Source organism: Neofelis nebulosa, chromosome 9, assembly GCF_028018385.1.
Source record: "Neofelis nebulosa isolate mNeoNeb1 chromosome 9, mNeoNeb1.pri, whole genome shotgun sequence".
Classification (NCBI taxonomy): Eukaryota; Metazoa; Chordata; class Mammalia; order Carnivora; family Felidae; genus Neofelis; species Neofelis nebulosa.
Window position 1 is genome coordinate 140,913,471 of NC_080790.1, and position 17,691 is coordinate 140,931,161.

The following is a 17,691-nucleotide window of genomic DNA, read 5'->3' on the forward strand; positions in this document are numbered from 1 at the left end:
TGAGGAACAGACTCCTTGGCCTCCAGGTGGCCTCTGAATACACTATCCTCCCCCCCTTCCCCAGCACTCGGGGCCTAAGGGCTCCGGAGAAAGAGAGAGAGCCCGGGGACAGCACGTGCCCCCCCACGCCCCCCCAGGGCAATGTTTCCCCAGGGTCACGGGGATACTATTGACGTCGCCTTGGGGCAGGGGGTGGGGAATGACACCAGGTCCCCCAGCTGTGGCTCCTCGGCTGTGCCGGACGCGGGATGAAAACCAGGGCTGGGAGGCCTGTGGGGGCCCCTCACATAGGACATTTCTCTGGGACCACACTGCAGAGGGTCCCAGAGTCAGCCCGGGCAAGTTGTCCTCGGGGACCCTCACCATGGCCACCGAGCCTGTGCTTCAGAGAGGGTCTCCCAAGGGGCTGTGTACAGAGGGGACCCACAGGAGGTCAGGGAGAGCCCGGACAGGGACCCCGGACACTGGACACTGCTCCGGGACCTTCACAACTACTCGTGTCCACTGGGAGTCTGCAAATGCTTGCCCAGGACTTCCCAGGACCCCAGGAAGACACATGTCCAGAGTCCCTGGTGCGAAGGGTACCTGTGCCCATGGGGCGCCTGTCGTAGCCTCCGCCGCACGCTGGCCCAGAACTTGCATTATCACTAATTTACCCAGAATAAAACAAAACAAAGCATCCCTGCTTGGACCCACCCCTGGCAAATGAGATTCCAGAGTCTACTGCCTGGCCTCTGCGGGGGCCAAGAGAGCCGGCCCGAGGACGCGGGGGGGGGGGGGGGGGGCGCAGATGCCCGGGCCTCCGTGATCCCACAGGGGTGAGGGGAATTGGGGGCTGACGGTGGCGAAAGGTCGTGGCCCTCGGGACAGTCAGGACTGCTAGCTGCTTGCTGAGTGGTCGGACGCGTGTCCTGGGCAGGAAGCCAACGTGTCACCATGCTCCAGATAAACTTTAATAAGACGTAGGCGGTGACCCGCCCTCCAGACAAGAACAGGCATTTCCTAGCCGTCCTTTCCAGCCCGGCCGCCCCCCAAGCAGGTCTCAGCAGGACCGAGCCAGCACCGGCTCCCCCGGGGTGCAGTGACCCTTTCCAAGGCTGTCTCACAGTAGGCAGAAAACAGGGGGACAATCTGGCAAATGCTGTGACCCCCACGCAGTTGAGGAACCCCTAGGACAGCCAGGCACAGACCTGGGGCTGCGGGCGCCTGGCCCCCGTCCCGCTAGATCATGCCGGCCAGCCAGGGGGGCAGGAAGAGACCCGCGGTCCCCAGCAGGCAGACGAGGACGAACACCCACAGGAAGATGCGGTCGATGACCATGGCCACGTACTTCCAGTCCTCCTTTACCTGCAAACACAGACGCGTGTGGTCACTCCCAGCCCACCGCCCTCAGGCCTCCAGGCGGCGAAAACCTTCTAGAACCTGGTACTTTTCCCGGCAGGATCTCCATTTCCCCTCCTGGACACCCAGGTAATCAGGGTGACCGCCTGCTGAGCTGAGCAGGAGGGGCTCAGAGGCGCATCCTGCAGGCCGGGCCTGGGGTTTGGTGCTCTGGCCCACCTGACTTCACCTGCCTGGCCAGAAGCCCCAGGGCCAGGGAGGTGGAGAGCCTCTGGGACCCCAGCAGCCAGGCTGCTTTCTGGTGACGTTTGCTCTCACCTCACCAAAGCTGGGACGGACACCGTGGAGAGCATCAGGTGCGCCCCCATTTTGCAGATGAGGAAAGGGAGGCCCAGAGAGGGGATGCCCACATGCCTCGGCTATTCAGGGCCAGGGCCGGGAGCACCCTGGGGTGGACCACGTCCAGAAGGCGACGGCCGAGGCCCAGCTGCCCTGCACTCCCGCCCACCCTGTTCCAAGGGGCGGTGCTCACAGGCCAGCTGCCCTCCTGAGTCAACGGGGTCTCTTAGCTCTGTCTCTAAGGTCCCTGGGCGGGAGTTGGGGAGACAAGCAAACGGCAGACCAGGGCACTGCGGGCAGGCTCGGAGTGGGGCACGGCGGCAGGAGCAGAGGGCTCCTCGGAGGCGGTGAGGATGCCCTGGCTTGAGGGGAGGTCCCAGGCACGGAGGCCAGAGGGCACGTCACCTGCGGCCATTCACCTTTAGAAAGGAGGCAGTGCTGTCCACGCACAGGTGGGGACGCCGAGGCACAGAGGGCAGCCCAGGGCAGAGGCGCCGAGAGGCACAAGCGGTGGCGGGCTGGGCGGGTGGGCAGCCTGGGCAGGGGTGGGCTCAGCCCTCGTTCTGGGGTGGGGAGGGTACAGAGGGCCCTTCACTGCCATTTTCTGCTCTGATCTCTCAAGTCATCAGAGACATCCTGAGGGTTTCAAAGCAAACCGAAGCCGGAGGGCAAGCAAGGCCACTTATAAATAAGAAGTCCATCCGGGACCCTCCGTTCCAGGGAGGCTGAGACACACACACACCTCCGCTTGGTCTTTGATCCCCACGCACCCGTCCCCCATCCTGCGGATGAAAGGCCCTCGCGGACAAAGCCGCCCAGAGCGTCCAAGGCCCGTCCTCGTCAAGGCAGCCTGGCGATGCTCCCAAACCAGAACCAGGTCGTGGCGGCCAGACCCGCGCTGCGGATAAAGGACGGGCCAGGCCCCCTCCAGACAGGCACCGCCAGCCGCTGGGCTCCCTGAGGATTCTGGTTCCACTTCTAACGGCATCAGTCCCTCCTCAGCACTGCTCGGACCCCCCAGCTGTGCTCCCGACCCCAGCTCGGACCCCCAGCAGTGCTCAGACCCCCAGCAGTGCTCCCACCCCCAGCTGTGCTCCCACCCCCAGCAGTGTTCCAACTCTCCACCAGGGCTCGGATCCCCCAGCAGTGCTCGGACCCCCACATCGAGTTAGGGAACCATCTGTTCTTTAAGAGCTGGCAGCAAAATGGGGTCCAGGGCAGAAACTTCTGGAAACCTCCAGAACGGCTTCACAGCCTCTTGAGGTTCAGCAGGGTACCTGGGAAACTGGGGATGTGCTGTGCAGGCAGCACCCCTGATCCTCTCCAGGGCTCACTCAGCCATGGGGCACATGGTCCTGGGGCCACACGTGTCCCATAAACAATCAGGGGCCATTACCCAAGGTGCAGGCAGGGACAGCAGCGTCCCCATCACGGCAGCAACAGCACCGGCGGGCAGGACACAGTTGACAAAGGCAAGGTCAATGCAGCAGGGCAGAGGTCAGGCCCCAGGCTGACCAGCAAATAGTGGCCCAGCAGACTGACCAGGGCCGGAGACCCCTCTCACTTCCTCTGCCTGTGCTCTGACCTTGCAGATGTCCCCACCTCACTCCTGGCTACATGAGGTCCTGAGATTTCAGCCAAGTCTGAGCTGGGACGGGTGGACAAGCATCACTACAAGGAAAAAGGAACGTTCCCTAGCGGTGGGGGTCAGCAGAGATGGCCCGTCCCTGGGCCCAGTGCCCACCAGCTGGGCGTCCCGGGCACATCCAGTAACCTCTCCTTCGTGAGCCGAGCACAACAGGTGCGTGGCAGCCCTATCTCAGCCCTAGGGGCTGACACTCAGCAGAGGGGCTGGGGACACTGTCAGGGCGCCCTCCGATCCCTGCCGGTGACTGCGCTCCTCCACAGCTGGGGTCCCGGGGTCCCCGGGTCCCCAGGTCCTTGTAGCCAGGCCAGCGATAGAGCCCCTTCGCCCACGACTCCCAGCTTGACATGTGGGGTGCTGGCCGAAGAGGCAGGGCTGTGCCCCAGACCCCAGTCCTTCCCTCTCCCTACTCCTCCTCCTCTGCCCCGGGGCCCTGCCACCCTCAGCCCCTCCCCAGAAGCCCACGCCCCGCTTGGACAGGGAGGCCAGCAATAGCGCCCAGACGTCCTGGGCCTGCCTTCTGTCTGCAGGATCCCTGTGTCCTGAACAGCAAGGACGCCCCTGCGGTCCACTCTCCGCTAGATGCTCTGGGCCACCTGCCCCAGTGCCACCCCTGGGACCTCCCGCCAGCGTCAGATGCTCAGGGAATAGAGAGCAGGACAGGGTCGGGGCTCGAGGTGCCTGCGTCCCAGAGCTCAGTAGCCTGGGTCTGGGCCCCGGCCTTTGGACTTTTCCCTGGCCGCTCCCTCCTCCGGAGACGAAAGAGAGGCAGAGAGCGTCTGTCCAGCCAGGGACACCTCCAGACACAGCCATGGGCAGAAACTTACCGAGAAGTCCGTGTCTTCCGCCTTCAGATGGTCTGCGATGTACTGGACGCCCTCTACGGCCCGCGTCAGCGCCGGGGACAGGGGCAGGTGCCGGGGCGCGGCTTTGGTGCCGCGGGCTTTGAGCGCGGCGTTTGGGGACGGCTCCTTCTGGCACCTGCACTTGCACGGAGAGGGCTGGTCTGGAGGCGGGAGCTCGGCCGAGCTGGCCTTCAGAAAGGCGGGGGAGCCGGCCACTGGGCCCCCGGCCTGGGAGGCGGCATCGTCTTGGGGAACGCAGCACTGGATGCTCCGAGACCGGCATCGGACGCCGTCCTCCGCGGCTTCGGCGGGGCTGGACACGTGCTGGGCACTCAGGGACCGGGCTTTGGCGAGCCCCGGGGCCCGGGTGCCGGAGGGCGGGTGGCAGGGATCAGGCGAGGGGCAGGGGCTCCCGTTCTCAGCCTCCGAGGGCTGCGGGGCAGGGACCTGGTCCGAGGGCAGCTTGCAGGCCGCCTGGGCCTTGGCCGGCTCGTCCAGGGGGCCGCGGGAGGACGGGGAGGGCGAGGAGGGCGAGGGGCCCTGGCTCTGAGCTGCGCTCGTGAGGGTGGGCGCCCCCTCGGGCTCGGGCCAGAAGCCCGGGGTGCCGGCCATCTTGTGCATGGACTCGATGAGCCGCCTGCAGTTGTCCTTGACCACCGACGGCCGTTTCATGAAGAGCAGGCGGGGCACGACGTCCAGGAAGACCCGGCGGACCCAGGCGGGCATGGTGTGCGTGCGCGGGGAGCGGTGGTGCACGTTGAGCACGAAGACGGTGATGACGATGGACAGCGTGACGAAGATCATGGTGAAGAGCAGGTACTCGCCGATGAGCGGGATGACCAGGGAGGTGGAGGGGATGATCTCGGTGATGAGCAGCAGGAAGACGGTGAGCGAGAGCAGCACGGAGATGCACAGCGTGATCTTCTCTCCGCACTCGGACGGCAGGTAGAAGACCAGCACCGTGAGGCAGGAGATGAGCAGGCAGGGGATGATGAGGTTGATGGTGTAGAAGAGGGGCAGACGCCGGATGACGAAGGCGTAGGTGATGTCCGGGTAGACCTCGGCACAGCACTCGTACTTCCTGGTGTTGTAGGTGCCCACGGCGTCCACGATGACCCACTCCCCGCTCTCCCACAGGTCCAGCTGGTCCACGCGGCTGTGCATGTTCACCAGGTCGATCTTGGCCTTGTCGTAGGTCCAGGACCCGAACTTCATGGTGCAGTTCTGCTGGTCGAAGGGGAAGAAGGTGACGTCGATGCTGCAGGAGCTCTTGTAGATGGCCGGGGGCGTCCACTGGACCCGCCCATCGTGGAAGAGGTGGGCCTTGGTCAGGTGGGTGACCGCAAAGTCCCCGTCCGCGCTGCGCAGGAAGAGAGGGGCGTGAGACCCCCCCGGCACCGCTCCCGGCTCACGGGCGCGCCCCCCGCCCCCCCGAGGGCGGGGCGGGGCTGGGGGCCCCGGGCGCGTCGCGGTCAGCCACCTGCCTCAGCTTATCACCCCTACCCTGGGGGGACACGCGGCTTGACGGTGACACCGTGGAGGGGGAGAGGCAGGGAGGGGGCCCTGCGCCGGGGCAGGGGCGGGGGGGCCTGGCAGCCGGTCCGTTTCTGTCCTGGAGCCAGGAACTAGTCTGGGCCAGGGCCCGCGGGCAGCCTAAAGGGGGGTCAGGTCCCTGCAAGGGTCCGAGGTCGGGGAGCTCCCGTCCCCGGTGTGAGGGCGAGGGGGCCCCTCCCCACGGCCCAGGGCGGAGGGCAAAGGGCACGGCTCCTCAGAGGGTCCCGGCCCCCACCCACACCCCGTGCACATGACGGCACGGACGTGAAAATGGCTGCGGGCACCAGGCCACAGAACTCCGCAGGGTCTCGGGGGACTGGGCCTGGTCCCCTGTAGGTCACCTAGGGGGTTGGGCCAAGTGGGGCGGGGGCCTGTCTGGTCACCGTCTCCTGCCCCAGACCAGGCGTGCCCGCACCACTGGCCACTTTGCTACTCTCTCTCTGTTACCCCCACAACTCACAGGTGAGGTTACTCCCCTCCTGCACAGGCGAGGACCCCAGGCCACATGAGCAGGAGACGACAAGGCCAGGCCCTGGCCATCCGCCCTCTTGCCTCGCCCTTGGCCGGGGGCGGGTGTTGGCTCCTGTCCACAGGCCAAGTGGGCACAGAACAGGGCTGGGGGGGGATACTGTCTGTGACCCCAGGCTTCCCAGACAGCAGCGTCTGCCTCACTGTCTCCACGAGTGTGCCTGGCGAGTGTGGAGTGGGGCCCAGGAACCTCATCGGCTCCTGGAGTCGGCACTGCTCTCCTCTGTGGCTGGAAGCCCCTGGTTGCCAGCAGGGTCCCCGGCCAGTGTCACCACTCTCCTGGCCTCAGTCTCCCCGAGGCGTGGTGGCCACGAGCAGGTGGAGACAGCGGCAGCCCCAGGCTTGGCTCTGAAGGGCTGGCAGGGAACCTCCCCACGGCCCCACGGAGCCCCAAGGACAGTGGCTCGAAGACCGTGGAGGTGGGGGTTCACCACAACCTGCTGGCACAGCAGCTCAGCCAGAGAAGCTGCCGGCAGACCCCAGACCCTCGACACCAGCTGCTCAGCCCCGGGTGTGGGTCAGGCGCCCACCAAGGGCCAGGCTTCCGTGCCGGCCCACACCCCTGCTTCCCACACCCACCGCGGGTGCACTCAGCCCGGGCCTAGAAGCCCGCAGCCCCAGTGAACACCTCCCCATCCCCCGCCTCCAGCTCAGAGACCCCCCCCATGCTCTCAGCGGGCGCCAACCCGATCCCATGACCTCCGTGACCCTTCCTAGCTGACGTCTAGGTCGGTGGCAGATGGAGACCCGCAACTGCATCCCCACGAAGAGGGGCAGGGCTTTCCACTGGGGGACGCTGGACGCTGGCCTGGGGCTGAGGCTCTCTCCCCGGCAGGATGACGCAAGACTGTCCTCCCTCGGCAACATCCCTCCAAACCCAAAGCCTTGCCCCTCTGAGGCACAAAGCAAATGAACCAGCGCCACTCAGCAAACATTCTGCACGGAGATCAGAGGCTCCAGTCGGTGGCGTGAGCCCGGCAGCCCTGATCCTCCAGGCAGGGCAGGGGATGTTCCAGAAGTTCACGAAAAGCAACCCCAGGAACCGGGAATCTGCACCCAGGCCTCTGGGTTTTGATGCCCACAGACAGGATCAGAGTTTTCTCCTGGGACACAGCCCGCTGACCCCTGTGGCCACGCCCCCACGTGCCCCCAGCCGCAAGGCCCCCGTCTCCTGGCCCGGCCCAGCCCCGGCTCAGATCCCCGAGACGCCTCCCAGGAGGCCGTGCTCGTCTGGACCTGTGGCCTGGGCCTGCGGGTGGACATGCTCCCTGATGTGCAGCAGCCTGGCCGCGTCTTGAGGAAGCAGAGGCTCTCAGAAGGCGGCCCGGAGGGTCCAACGTCTTCCCGGCCCGGCCCCGAGGCCCCGGCGGTGCAGGGGCGAGGCCCGGTGCCAGGGGTGTCTGGTTCCACGGCAGGCGTCCAGCAGGGCTGTGCCTCCGGGGAGCCGAGGGGCGTGGACGTCGGGACTGGACGGGCAGAGCCCGAGCACGTTCTACGGCAGAGCAGGGGCGCCGTCCCAGCCTGTCCGGGCCCCCCCGCTCCAGGCCCCGCGAACCCCCATCCGTGTGGTGCTGCGTGTAAGAGGCCTTGCGAGACACTCTGCCCCCAAGGGCTCACATGGAGAAGCCCCCAAGTGGACAGACAGCACGGTCTCCAACCGAGGGGATTCCCCAAAGCTACCAGAAAGCTGCCCCCCCTCTTTCCCCTCACCCAGTAGCCCAGGGCGACCACCCGGCCACACTCAAGTGGAGAGCAGCCTGGTCAGCGGCCTCCGGTTGCCCCTGGAAACGAGCCCTCCTGGTGGCCGTGGCTTGGCCACCATCGGCCACCGGCTCCGGGACCCTTCCTCGCCCACCACCGCAGCCCTGCGCAGACAAAGCCTCTGTGCCGACCACTGCCTCACAGAGAAGCTGGGGGTCCACCCGCTACCTCCCCCAGGGACCCGGAAGGAGGAGAAACAAGGAGGGACTTTGAGTGCAGCCCCATCCTGGGCTGCAGTCCCGGGGGGTCTGTACAGATCCCAGAGCTGCTTCTCAGCCAGCACGTCCTGCCCAGGGAGGCTCTGGTGTCACCACAGCATGAAGGCTCCCCTGGGGGCCCAGGGCGCTGACACTGGTGCACATCCTCTGAATCCGCCACTCAGACGGTGTGGTGCTAGGTCCTGGGGTGAGGGGTGTGGGGAGCAGACCGGGGACCCCGGGAGGGCTGGGGTGGCGGCAGGGGCTGGTCGCAGAGAGCAGAGGACCGTGCCCTGCGGAGAGAGCCTTCCCCTCACGGAGCTGACCCCCTCTAATGCATCTCGGAGAACCCTCCAGCTCTCCCGCTGTTATTACTGGAATCAATTAAGTTGGAAAAGGAGCCCAATCGTTTTTAATCAAATAGCAACGTTTTATAGGTCAGGCCCATTGCCCGGGGGCCCGGGAGGGGCTTTGTACCACAGCCCACTGGGGTCTGGCAGTGGGGAGGGCAGGGGTCCGGAGGGAGCTAAGTGCTGCCATTGCTTTGTTCGTAATTGTGACTGCTGTGGGAGCTGCTGCCCCGGCCTGAGCCGAACCCACAGCCCAGCTGTGACCCAGCAGTGACACGGGGACAGCGGAGGACGTCGTCGGGCTGCCCCGGGCTCAGGATCCCCCCTGCAAGGGTCCCGGGAAAGGATGAGTTGGAGCCCACCCCCTGCCACGGCCGTGCCTGGAAAGCACCGGCTTCCTGGCACAGAACAGCCACATCCAAGAACAGATTCGGGGAGGCGTCCGGGGGGCACTCGCTCAGCATCGTGAAGGTGCCGGTGCTGGGAAGGCTGACCGCACAGGTGGACTGGGGACACCGAGCCGGCCGGGCGGCTGCGTGCGTGGCGAGGGACCACCTGCCCGGCTGGGGACAGTGAGTGCGGCCGGCAGGGGGGCAGCTCTGGGGCCTGCAGTCGCCCTGGGGCAGGACTGGGGCGGGGGGGGGGGGGGTGAGGGAGGGGGGGGCTGGTCCAGGCAGGGACAGAGCCCCCAGGGCCCTTGTCTCCTGCTCTGCTCACCCCGCTTCCCTTCCAGAGGCCTCAGCCCTGGCTCCCGACAGTGGGGCCCACACGGGCCACCACCTCTTGCTCGTGCCTGGATGGCCTGGATCACTGGCACCCGGACGCAGGTACCTGCACCCCTGCCCGCCGACCTCCCAGGGGCTCACTTGTTGTAAAGGACGATGTCCGGCCGCCAGATGAGCTCGGAGGGAATGCGAATGGAGGTGACGTTCTCGTAGTCGGCAGGGTCCCAGCGCAGCTTGTAGTCATGCCATTCCTGGGGGCAGGGGGAGGTGGGGGGGAAGCCACAGCTGTGAGGGGGAGGGCCGTGGGGGAGAGGTGTGGGGGAGGGGGAGAGGGAAAGAGGAGAGGAGGGGGAAGGGGAGAGGGAAAGAGGAGGGGAGAGGGAGGGGAGAGGGAAAGAGGAGGGGAGAGGGAGGGGGAGAGGGAAAGAGGAGGGGAGGGGGAAGGGGAGAGGGAAAGAGGAGGGGAGAGGGAGGGGGAGAGGGAAAGAGGAGGGGAGAGGGAGGGGGAGAGGGAAAGAGGAGGGGAGGAGGGACAGGCAGGGAGGGGTGTGGGGGGGGAACCAGGGGTGGAGGGGGCCGCACTCGCTCACCTGCTTCACCCACACGTTAGTCGTCATCATCTGGTTCTTCTCATCCTGGGACACAGAGAAGGGCCACTGTAACTCCCTTGGGTGACTGGAGCCCCCCTGTCTCTCTCTCCATCTCCCTCCCCCCTTCCTCCTTCTCTCTCTACTCCCCCTCTCCCCCTCACCCCCCACTCTCTGGACCCTGAGTATTTTCCTCACCCACAAAGACAGGCCTGTGCTGAACACGGGAAGCAGGAGACCTCAGAAGGAGTGAGTGCCCCGTCCCTGGAGGCAACCAAGCCCAGGATGGTCAGCCTGAGGGGATTTCGAACGTGGGGACAAGGACCCTGAACCCTCCCAGAAGGAGAGTGGGGACAAGGCTTGCCTGACTTCTCAGGCGGCCAGGGCCTGGCGCTCCCCCAGCCACGCAGACGTGTGACTTGGCGGGTGTGATGGCTCCCAGGCTGCTGCTGGAGGACAGCCGCCCTCCGGGGGCCCTGCCAATGTGCTCCACTCTCCCAGCTGCTCAAGACCGCCCTTGGGCAGGTGTGTCCTAGGTGACCAGGCGCCTGCGCCTCCGGCCGACCGTCATTAAAGCAAGCTGGGTTCGCACAGGCCCCGCGCTCACCAGGCTGGCCCCTCGACAAACTTGCCCTGTGGGACCAGAGCCTCAGCCCCTTGAGGACAGGTAAGGGGCTGGAACAGGGGAGGTGGGAGCGGGAGGCCCGGCCGGTTCCCTCTCGAGGTCACAGTGCGCTCACCTGTCCAGGTGAGGAGGCTGGACCACACACCCTGAGAAGTCCCGTGGCCCCCGCCCTGCACTGCCCTCACCCCCCCCTTATTCCCTACTGGCGAATGGGGAGGGGCCATCTGCCACGTTTCTGCTGGGGAGCACCGTCCTCTGGGACGTCAGACCCCAACACGTGATGGAGCGCAGCAGGGACGGGGGTCCGTGCAGCACACGGGGGTCTGGGACGGGAAGTCCCGGGGCCTCACACTGAGCCCTGTGGCACTGATGCCGCCTCTGTGGGCCACAGCACATCCCAGCCCCCATGGGTCACACCTAGGAGGGGGCTGGCCCCAGGTGGGCCCTTTGCCCAAGGTCCGGGGAGGACCCCCTCAGAGTGCACGTTGCCCACAGGGTCCCGAGGGCAGGGGGCCAGGCAGAGAGGCACAGGGTGCTGGGGGCAGTGTCTGAGGAAGGCTCTCTGCACCCAGCGATGGCCTGACATCCCCCCCCCCACAACCCCCTGTGCCAGGAACACACAGCCCAGTGGGAAAGACCGCTGAAACCAAAGAAATCTGAAGGATCACCAAACCAGAATGGTGTCCGGTGCCCGGACGAGGGTCAGGGTGGGGTCTTGTCCCCAAAGGCTCAGGCCTGGGCCCCTGCCCACCTGCCTCCCCGGGGGACAAGCTCCCAGCCGGCTAGTTCAGGGAGAGGGGACCGTGTCCCTTGCCGCCCCCAGGCGCTGCCCTTGATCCTGCTCACCCCCAGACCCACCCGGGGCAGGCCACCCAGCTGCCTGAGCAGGGCTGTCCCCCCCCCCCCCCCCATCCAAGTGTGACCCGAGCGGGCCCTGGAGCCGGTGTTGGGCACAATGTCCAATGACCTCGGCAGCACGGTCCTGCCCGGTGCTGCCTGGCCCATCACGCCCCTGCCTGGCCCCAGTCCTGCCCTGCCCTCCGGCGGACAACCTGACCCTGCTGTACTCCGTCCAACCCACCCCCCGACCTCCCCAGGCTCAGGACGAGCTTCAAGGTGACAGGGTCTGGCCTCCTTCCTCACCAGGGACTCCTCGGCTCTCCTGCAGGTGTGAACCCACACACATGAGCACGCCCTGCCCAGACACAGCCCTGCAGCCAATGCATGAGCCCTGCAGGGGCTGGGCAGAGAGGGGCCCAGACGTGTGCCACCGGGCCGCTCATCAGCACGCGCGTGTGCAGGCGTGCCCCGGGCCAGCTCTGGTGCACACAGAGGAGCCTGGGGGCTCCTCTCATCCTGCCAGGCACGTCCCTCACCAGGACTGGAGCCGATGTGCCCCAGGCCTCAGGCTCTTCCGGGCACTGGGAGCTGAGGCTCTGTGGTGCCCCGAGGAACCCAGGTAGACGGTCCGGCTTGGAACTTGAAGCGGCGGGCAGCCAAGGGCCGCCTCTGCCCACGTTTGGGGACCTCCGCGGGCTCACCAGCCCAGCGCCTCAGCCAGGAGCACTTTGCAGGCGTAGTTTGAGGTCTGGCTCCAGGAGGCCGGAGTCTGGACACCGCTGAGGACAGGTAGACTGACCGGGTCTCCCTACCCACAGGGCCCGCACACAGCCCTTTCTGTCCCCCCTTCCCAAAGCCTCTCAGACGCTGCCCAGGAAGCCGGACAGGCTGCCTTTCTACGTCACGGGAGAAAAGACCGGTGGCCACTGGATACACACGGCACCAGTCTGGGATCAGGAGGCCTGGGGCCCCCTCGTGGTGAGCGAGCCAAGCTCCCCGAGGCCCCCTCCTGGACCGGGCTGGAGCCTCCCCTCCAAGGCACTTGGGCCCCCACCCCAGTGAACACACTACCCAGTCAGATCTCCCCCACAGGATGGGCCCCGACCCCAAATGGATGCCCCTGCCCTTCCAGAGCTGTGACCATTTGGAGACCGGACCCCCAGCTCCCCCTCCGCCCCAGCAGCCTCCTCGGTCCCTAACCAGGAAGATAAATGCACCCAAACCTGTCCGAGCCTTGCTGGGACACCGTATTCCAGACCAGTGGGTAGCGGGGCTCTCCTAGACCAGGGGGCACAAGGGTCGCGTCTCAAGCTCCCGGCCCCTCAACTCACAAAACCTCCTGCAGCCTCACCACTCGCAGCCGGGGCAAGTGCGTGCCCCCACCCCCCAGAGGCGCGTTCTGCTCTTGGCTTCTGAAGGACATGGCCCCGGCCTGCTGCTGACACTCTGGCATTGTGGGTTCCCACGTGGGGGGCGGCGGGGAGCAAAGCTCCGGGTGGGGGTGCACAAAACCCGTCTTTCCTCTGGGCTCCCCCACAAGGGCGGGTGTGCGGGACTCTGGCGGGGCTGGACACACGCAGCCTGCACGGAGAGCAGAAGGCAGCCCCCCGCCCCTCCAGGCGCCCCGGCCAGGCCGGCCTCCTCTGGGGCGCAGGGGCGCTCCTCAGGCAGAACCTCCACTGCGATGTGTGACGGCCGAGGCCCAGCGCTCCCCGCTTCCCCCCCTCGGCACCTACCACGTCAATGAGCTGTGCGATGGACAGCCCGAAGTGGACGAGAACCACGTCCGAGATGTTGGCCACGGGCCGGGACCACTTGTTGTAGCCAGCGAAGAGCTTCTTCAGCAGCCGTTCCTCTGCGTGGGCCCGGGTCTCCACGTGGCTGCTTGCTGTGGGGACAGGAAGGTGTGCAGCTCAGGGGCGGAGGATGATGGGCCCTCCGGCTGCCCGCTCCGGCCTCCCACTTGGCCCCGGCTTCCTTCCAGGTCCATCCACCTCAGGACATTTGCACATCCTGCCCTACTCCTACCCTCTGGGTAAAAGTGTAAGTTCCTCAGGGAAGCCTTTCCAGACCCCTCAAGCACCCTGCACTGTACCCCCAAAACAGACAACTGATCTGGTAAGAGCTGACTGGGGTAAGTCTCCCTGCCAGACGTGACTTCCGGAAGGAGGGGCTGCATCTCCAGCTACTAGCAGACTTCTGAAAACACAAGGTGGGGATAACCACAGGATTCCAGGACACTGGGGACCCGTCCAAAGGGGGGAGGGGGACGGACAGCCCGCTTCCTGTAGCTGCCAGCAACCCTGAGTTATCACCCAGACCCGGACGACCACTCCAGCACCCTGTGTTCTTGGACAGACACGCAGACTGCCTTCCATGAGTCAAGGGTGACCCACCCCCCCAACACACACTCTGCTTCCTGGGAGGGGCCACTCTGACCCAGCCCAGCTTTGCTGACCAGTCTATGATCTGAGGACCTCTCTGTCTCTCCTGGGCACCTGCACTGGGGTCACTGCATCATAAGGGGATTTGGGGAGGGGAACAGGATACCAGCTCACCTGTAAGTCACACACAGGATGTGAAAAGGGGGTCCACCAACATTCCTAGGTCGGTCTTTGACCAACGGGACCCTTCACTCTCAGTCCAGAGCTCCCCAGCCCAACCTTATTCTTCCTGGTCCCTTGGACCAGGAGGGTATAGCCCACCCCTCACGGGGGAGGCCAGGAGCTTCAATTCCCCACACCAACCTATGAATAACAAGGTGGCTGCCCAGGGGGTGGGGGGAGGGGAAGGCGGAGGGGGCTGGGACTTAGGCTGTCCCACTGAGCCTGGGGGAGCAGAAAAGGTGCGGGTGGGGTGCGGTCAAGGGCGGGAGCCACCGCTCTGATCCCCCAAATCAGGAGCAGGCATGGGGGTGTCTGCATTAAAATCTGGCCAAATGGATAAAGAGGGGGAGAGATGGGCCCCGCCTCTCTTTACCCAAGTTGGAGCTTCTGGGTCCAGCTCCCCAAACAGCAGCCCCCACCCCCACCCAAACCTGTCTCCCGCATTCGAGGGCGAGTTAACTCCTTCCTTGCCCCGCTCGCTCGGTCCGCACCGCAGGACAGCCTTTGCGTCTAGGGTGGGGGAGCCTCCGCGCTGCCCCGTTGCGCGCACCCGCGGCTCGGGACCGCAGCCAGGAGCCTCCCCTTCTCTGGCTCTGGAGAGCCGAGGCTGCCCTGAACTGGACGAAAGGGGGGCCTGTCTAGCGCCCCGAAACTTACCGGGCAGGAAGCCGGCCCCCAGCAGCAGCAGCAGCGGCGGCAGCAGCGGCGGCGGCGCCGCCCCCGGGCCCCCGAGCTCCATGGCGCACCGAGCGGGCTCTAGACGCGGGCGGCTCCCGTCTCCGCCGCGCCCCCGCTCCGAGGCCCGCGCGCGCCCAACTTCATGCCCCCGCGCCGCGCGGGCCGCTCGGTCCGCTCGGTCCGCTGGGCCTGGTTCCGCCGCTCCTCCCGCGGGGCGCGGCGGCGGCGGCGACCCGGCCGGGAGCGCGGGGCTGTGGGCTCGGCGGCGCGGCCGCGCCCGGACCTGCCCGCCTCCAGCCGGCGAGGAGGAGACGGAGGAGGGAGAGGGGGAGGAGGGGGGGAGGGGGGAAGCGGGCGAGGACGTGAGGGGAGGAGGGCGGGTGGGGGGAGCGGACCACCGGCCGGGAGGGGGCGCGGAGGCTGCGCTCGGCCAGCTCCGGGGTAAAGTTTCCGTCGTCCTCCCGGGGCCAGGGACGTGCCCGAGCCAGGGGCGGGGGCCCGTAGTCACTGCGTGTGACTGGGGGATCCTGCCACCGGCTGGTTCCGGGACCGAGACACGCTGACCTCCACCCCCGCCCCCCACCCCGTCCCCAATCCTGGCGCCCCGCCGCCTGCCTGGATGGGGGACGCGCACCCAGGGGCTCGGGGCGCCCCGCTCGCGCCCGGTTAACTCCATCACCCCCACCCCACTTCGCAGTTTAGAAATCACAACCCCCTTGTCTTCTTCCCCAGCGAGGCGTTCGTTCGGGAAGGACCACCCCTTATCAGCCTGTCCCCCGCGGACCGACCGGGAAGCGTCCAGTGGGGAGCCCAGGCGTCGCGGCCCGCCCTTCTGGGGAGAGGGAAGGACCCTGACGCCCCCGCCCCAGGCGAAGCCGCTTTGCCGCCTCCAGATCCGGCCTGGAGCGCGCGCCACGGACAGCGGCGGAGGGTCTCGGCCGGGGTGGTTGGAGGACAGTCCAGCGGCGCCCGCGGGCCGGTCGTGGACAATGTCAGCCGCAACCGAGGTGCCTGGCGCGACCGTGCCCCGTGCCCTGGAGGGGGTCTGCCCCCAAGTGGGCCGAGGTGGCCGCGGACCCGCAGCAGGGGCCCGGAGGGGGTTGGGAGGGGTCGCTTTGTGCCACACAACCCGGGTCGTGGTGAGGAGAGGGCGCCGGCGGCCATCCCTGCGCAGAGTTCCCGGAGCCCCCACACCCGGAGGAGACTTCAGGTCAGGGTGGGGAGCAGAGAAGAGACTCCACTGAGAGCCTCTGGCCTAGAGCCCGCCCTTGAGGGGGCAGAATGTCTGTCAGGAGCCCTCTCCGCCTCTCCCCACCCGGACAGACACAGGCGATGGTCCCAAGGGCCCCTGACCCCTCCCCATCTCCCCCTGCCCCTCCCAGCTGGGCTCCCCTCCCCCATCTCCCCCTGCCCCTTCCAGCTGGGCTCCCCTCCCCCATCTCCCCTGCCCATCTCCCCCAACCCATACCCCTTCCCCATCTCCCCCTGCTCCTCCCAGCTGGTTTCCCCTCCCCCATCTCTTCTGCCCCTGCCCCGCCATCTCCCCCTGCCCCCCAGCCCACCTGCACTCTGAGCCCAGGCTGAGCTCAGCACAGCTCATCACATCTGCTCTGAGACCTCCAGGGGCTTTTCTCATGGGAGCTCTCTGCAGGCTCTCCCACGCTTGCCTACAAATAGAGCTTCCAAAAGGCTCAGCCCTGGTCAGTGGCCAGTCTCAGAGGTGATGAGCTGTCACCCATTACACCCTGTGAGGTGGATTCTTGCTGTCCCTGCATCCGGATCTGGAGGTAAATGCACGGACAGGTTAGGCCACGTGCCCAAGCTCATCCGGCCAGCAGAGGGTTTCCAGCCCAGGCCGCCTGGCTTCCGGACCTTCAGTCCTTGGGCATGGTGTGTCCCAGGACTGGCCTGTGTCCCTACTGAGACAGACTCCTGGTAGCACCCCATGGTCTGTCATTTCCTGGAGCTAAGGGAAGCCTGCCCTCTGGGGAACCTGGACTGCCCAGCCCAGCACAGGGCTGTCCTTCAGACCCCCCCACCCCCACCCGGCTGACCCGTGTCTCACCTGGACCAGGCAAGAGCCACCTCATCCCCAGGACACTGAGAACCTCCTGGAGCCTCCCTCTCAGGGAGGGGACCAGGGAGTGTGACAAGTGCCGGTGGACGGATGGGAGCACCTGCCCGGAGCCTCCGATTTTGTGTCTGATTTCGAGAAACGCCCTGTTCTGCATGTCCCAGAGCAAATAGAACAGTGTTCTGCTTGACAGTCTAGACCCGGTCAGTCCCACATTCCTTTGTCAGCAGTAGAGGCCAGCCATGCTCTGGGTCCTTCTGGAATGCCGTTCCAACTACCTCAGCGTCTCTGTGAAGCAGACATCATCATTACACTCAGCTGGCAATCGAGGAAGGCGAGCCGTAAACAGGCTTGTCGCTAACTGATGAAGTGACCTTTGCCCTGTCCCACTATCCCACAGCAAACATGAGCCTTTTGGGATGACGATGTTCCCTCACGCCCCTGCATTCAGGCTCCTCCCGCAGGACTGGTTGAGGTGAGGTGCTCCTGCAATTGTCAGACTGGAGTCAGACGAGAAGGGGGTGTGCGGGGAGCTGGGCCAATCTGCGAAGGCTTCCTGGAAGAAGGGGCACAGAGGAGCGTAGTCCCGAGGACCCATGAGGAGGGTCGGGCCGAGCCCTGGGCCAGGGGGAGACAGCCTGGTGTCTTCGTCCACAGCAGGCGCAGGACCGGCCGCAGGGGGTGCACACCTGCACAGGGAAAGGGGATCCCGGCTCTCGGCGGGAGCCTGCCGCAGTGCCCAGGCTAAGTCCCCTCTGCCCTCTGCCCCCTTCACTTGGGCCAGCTCAGCAGCCAGGATGGTGGCTCTCGACGGCCATTCCCACGGGTGAATTCAGCCCGAGAGCCCAGCAGAGGCCAGCAGGCCTGTCTCTCCTGGTGCCTGGGCCCAGGCTCTGGCGGACATAGGCCCGTGGCCGGCGTGCGCACGCTCACACACATCTGTCCAACCTCATTCGGCTTTCCCTGCAGATTTGCTAATGCAGCGAGATTATCGGG

At 66.5% G+C, this 17,691-nt stretch overlaps 1 protein-coding gene across 2 annotated transcripts; it reads right to left on the minus strand.

Moving 5' to 3' along the window:
- Positions 1-934: 934 nt before the first annotated feature.
- CHRNA4 (cholinergic receptor nicotinic alpha 4 subunit) lies at positions 935-14,927 on the minus strand. 2 transcript variants are annotated; one of them, XM_058686208.1, is made up of 6 exons: positions 14,601-14,927; positions 13,074-13,225; positions 9,876-9,920; positions 9,427-9,536; positions 4,153-5,530; positions 935-1,347 (listed from the first exon to the last, which is right to left on the minus strand). In XM_058686208.1, exons 1-6 carry the CDS (start codon positions 14,680-14,682, stop codon positions 1,222-1,224), a joined length of 1,893 nt encoding a protein of 630 aa, XP_058542191.1. In that variant the 5' UTR covers positions 14,683-14,927; the 3' UTR covers positions 935-1,221. The 2 variants fall into 2 exon arrangements, with proteins under 2 accessions (XP_058542191.1, XP_058542192.1); XM_058686209.1 differs by lacking the exons at positions 9,876-9,920; positions 13,074-13,225; positions 14,601-14,927 and having other exon boundaries at positions 4,153-5,394; positions 9,427-9,519.
- Positions 14,928-17,691: the final 2,764 nt, after the last annotated feature.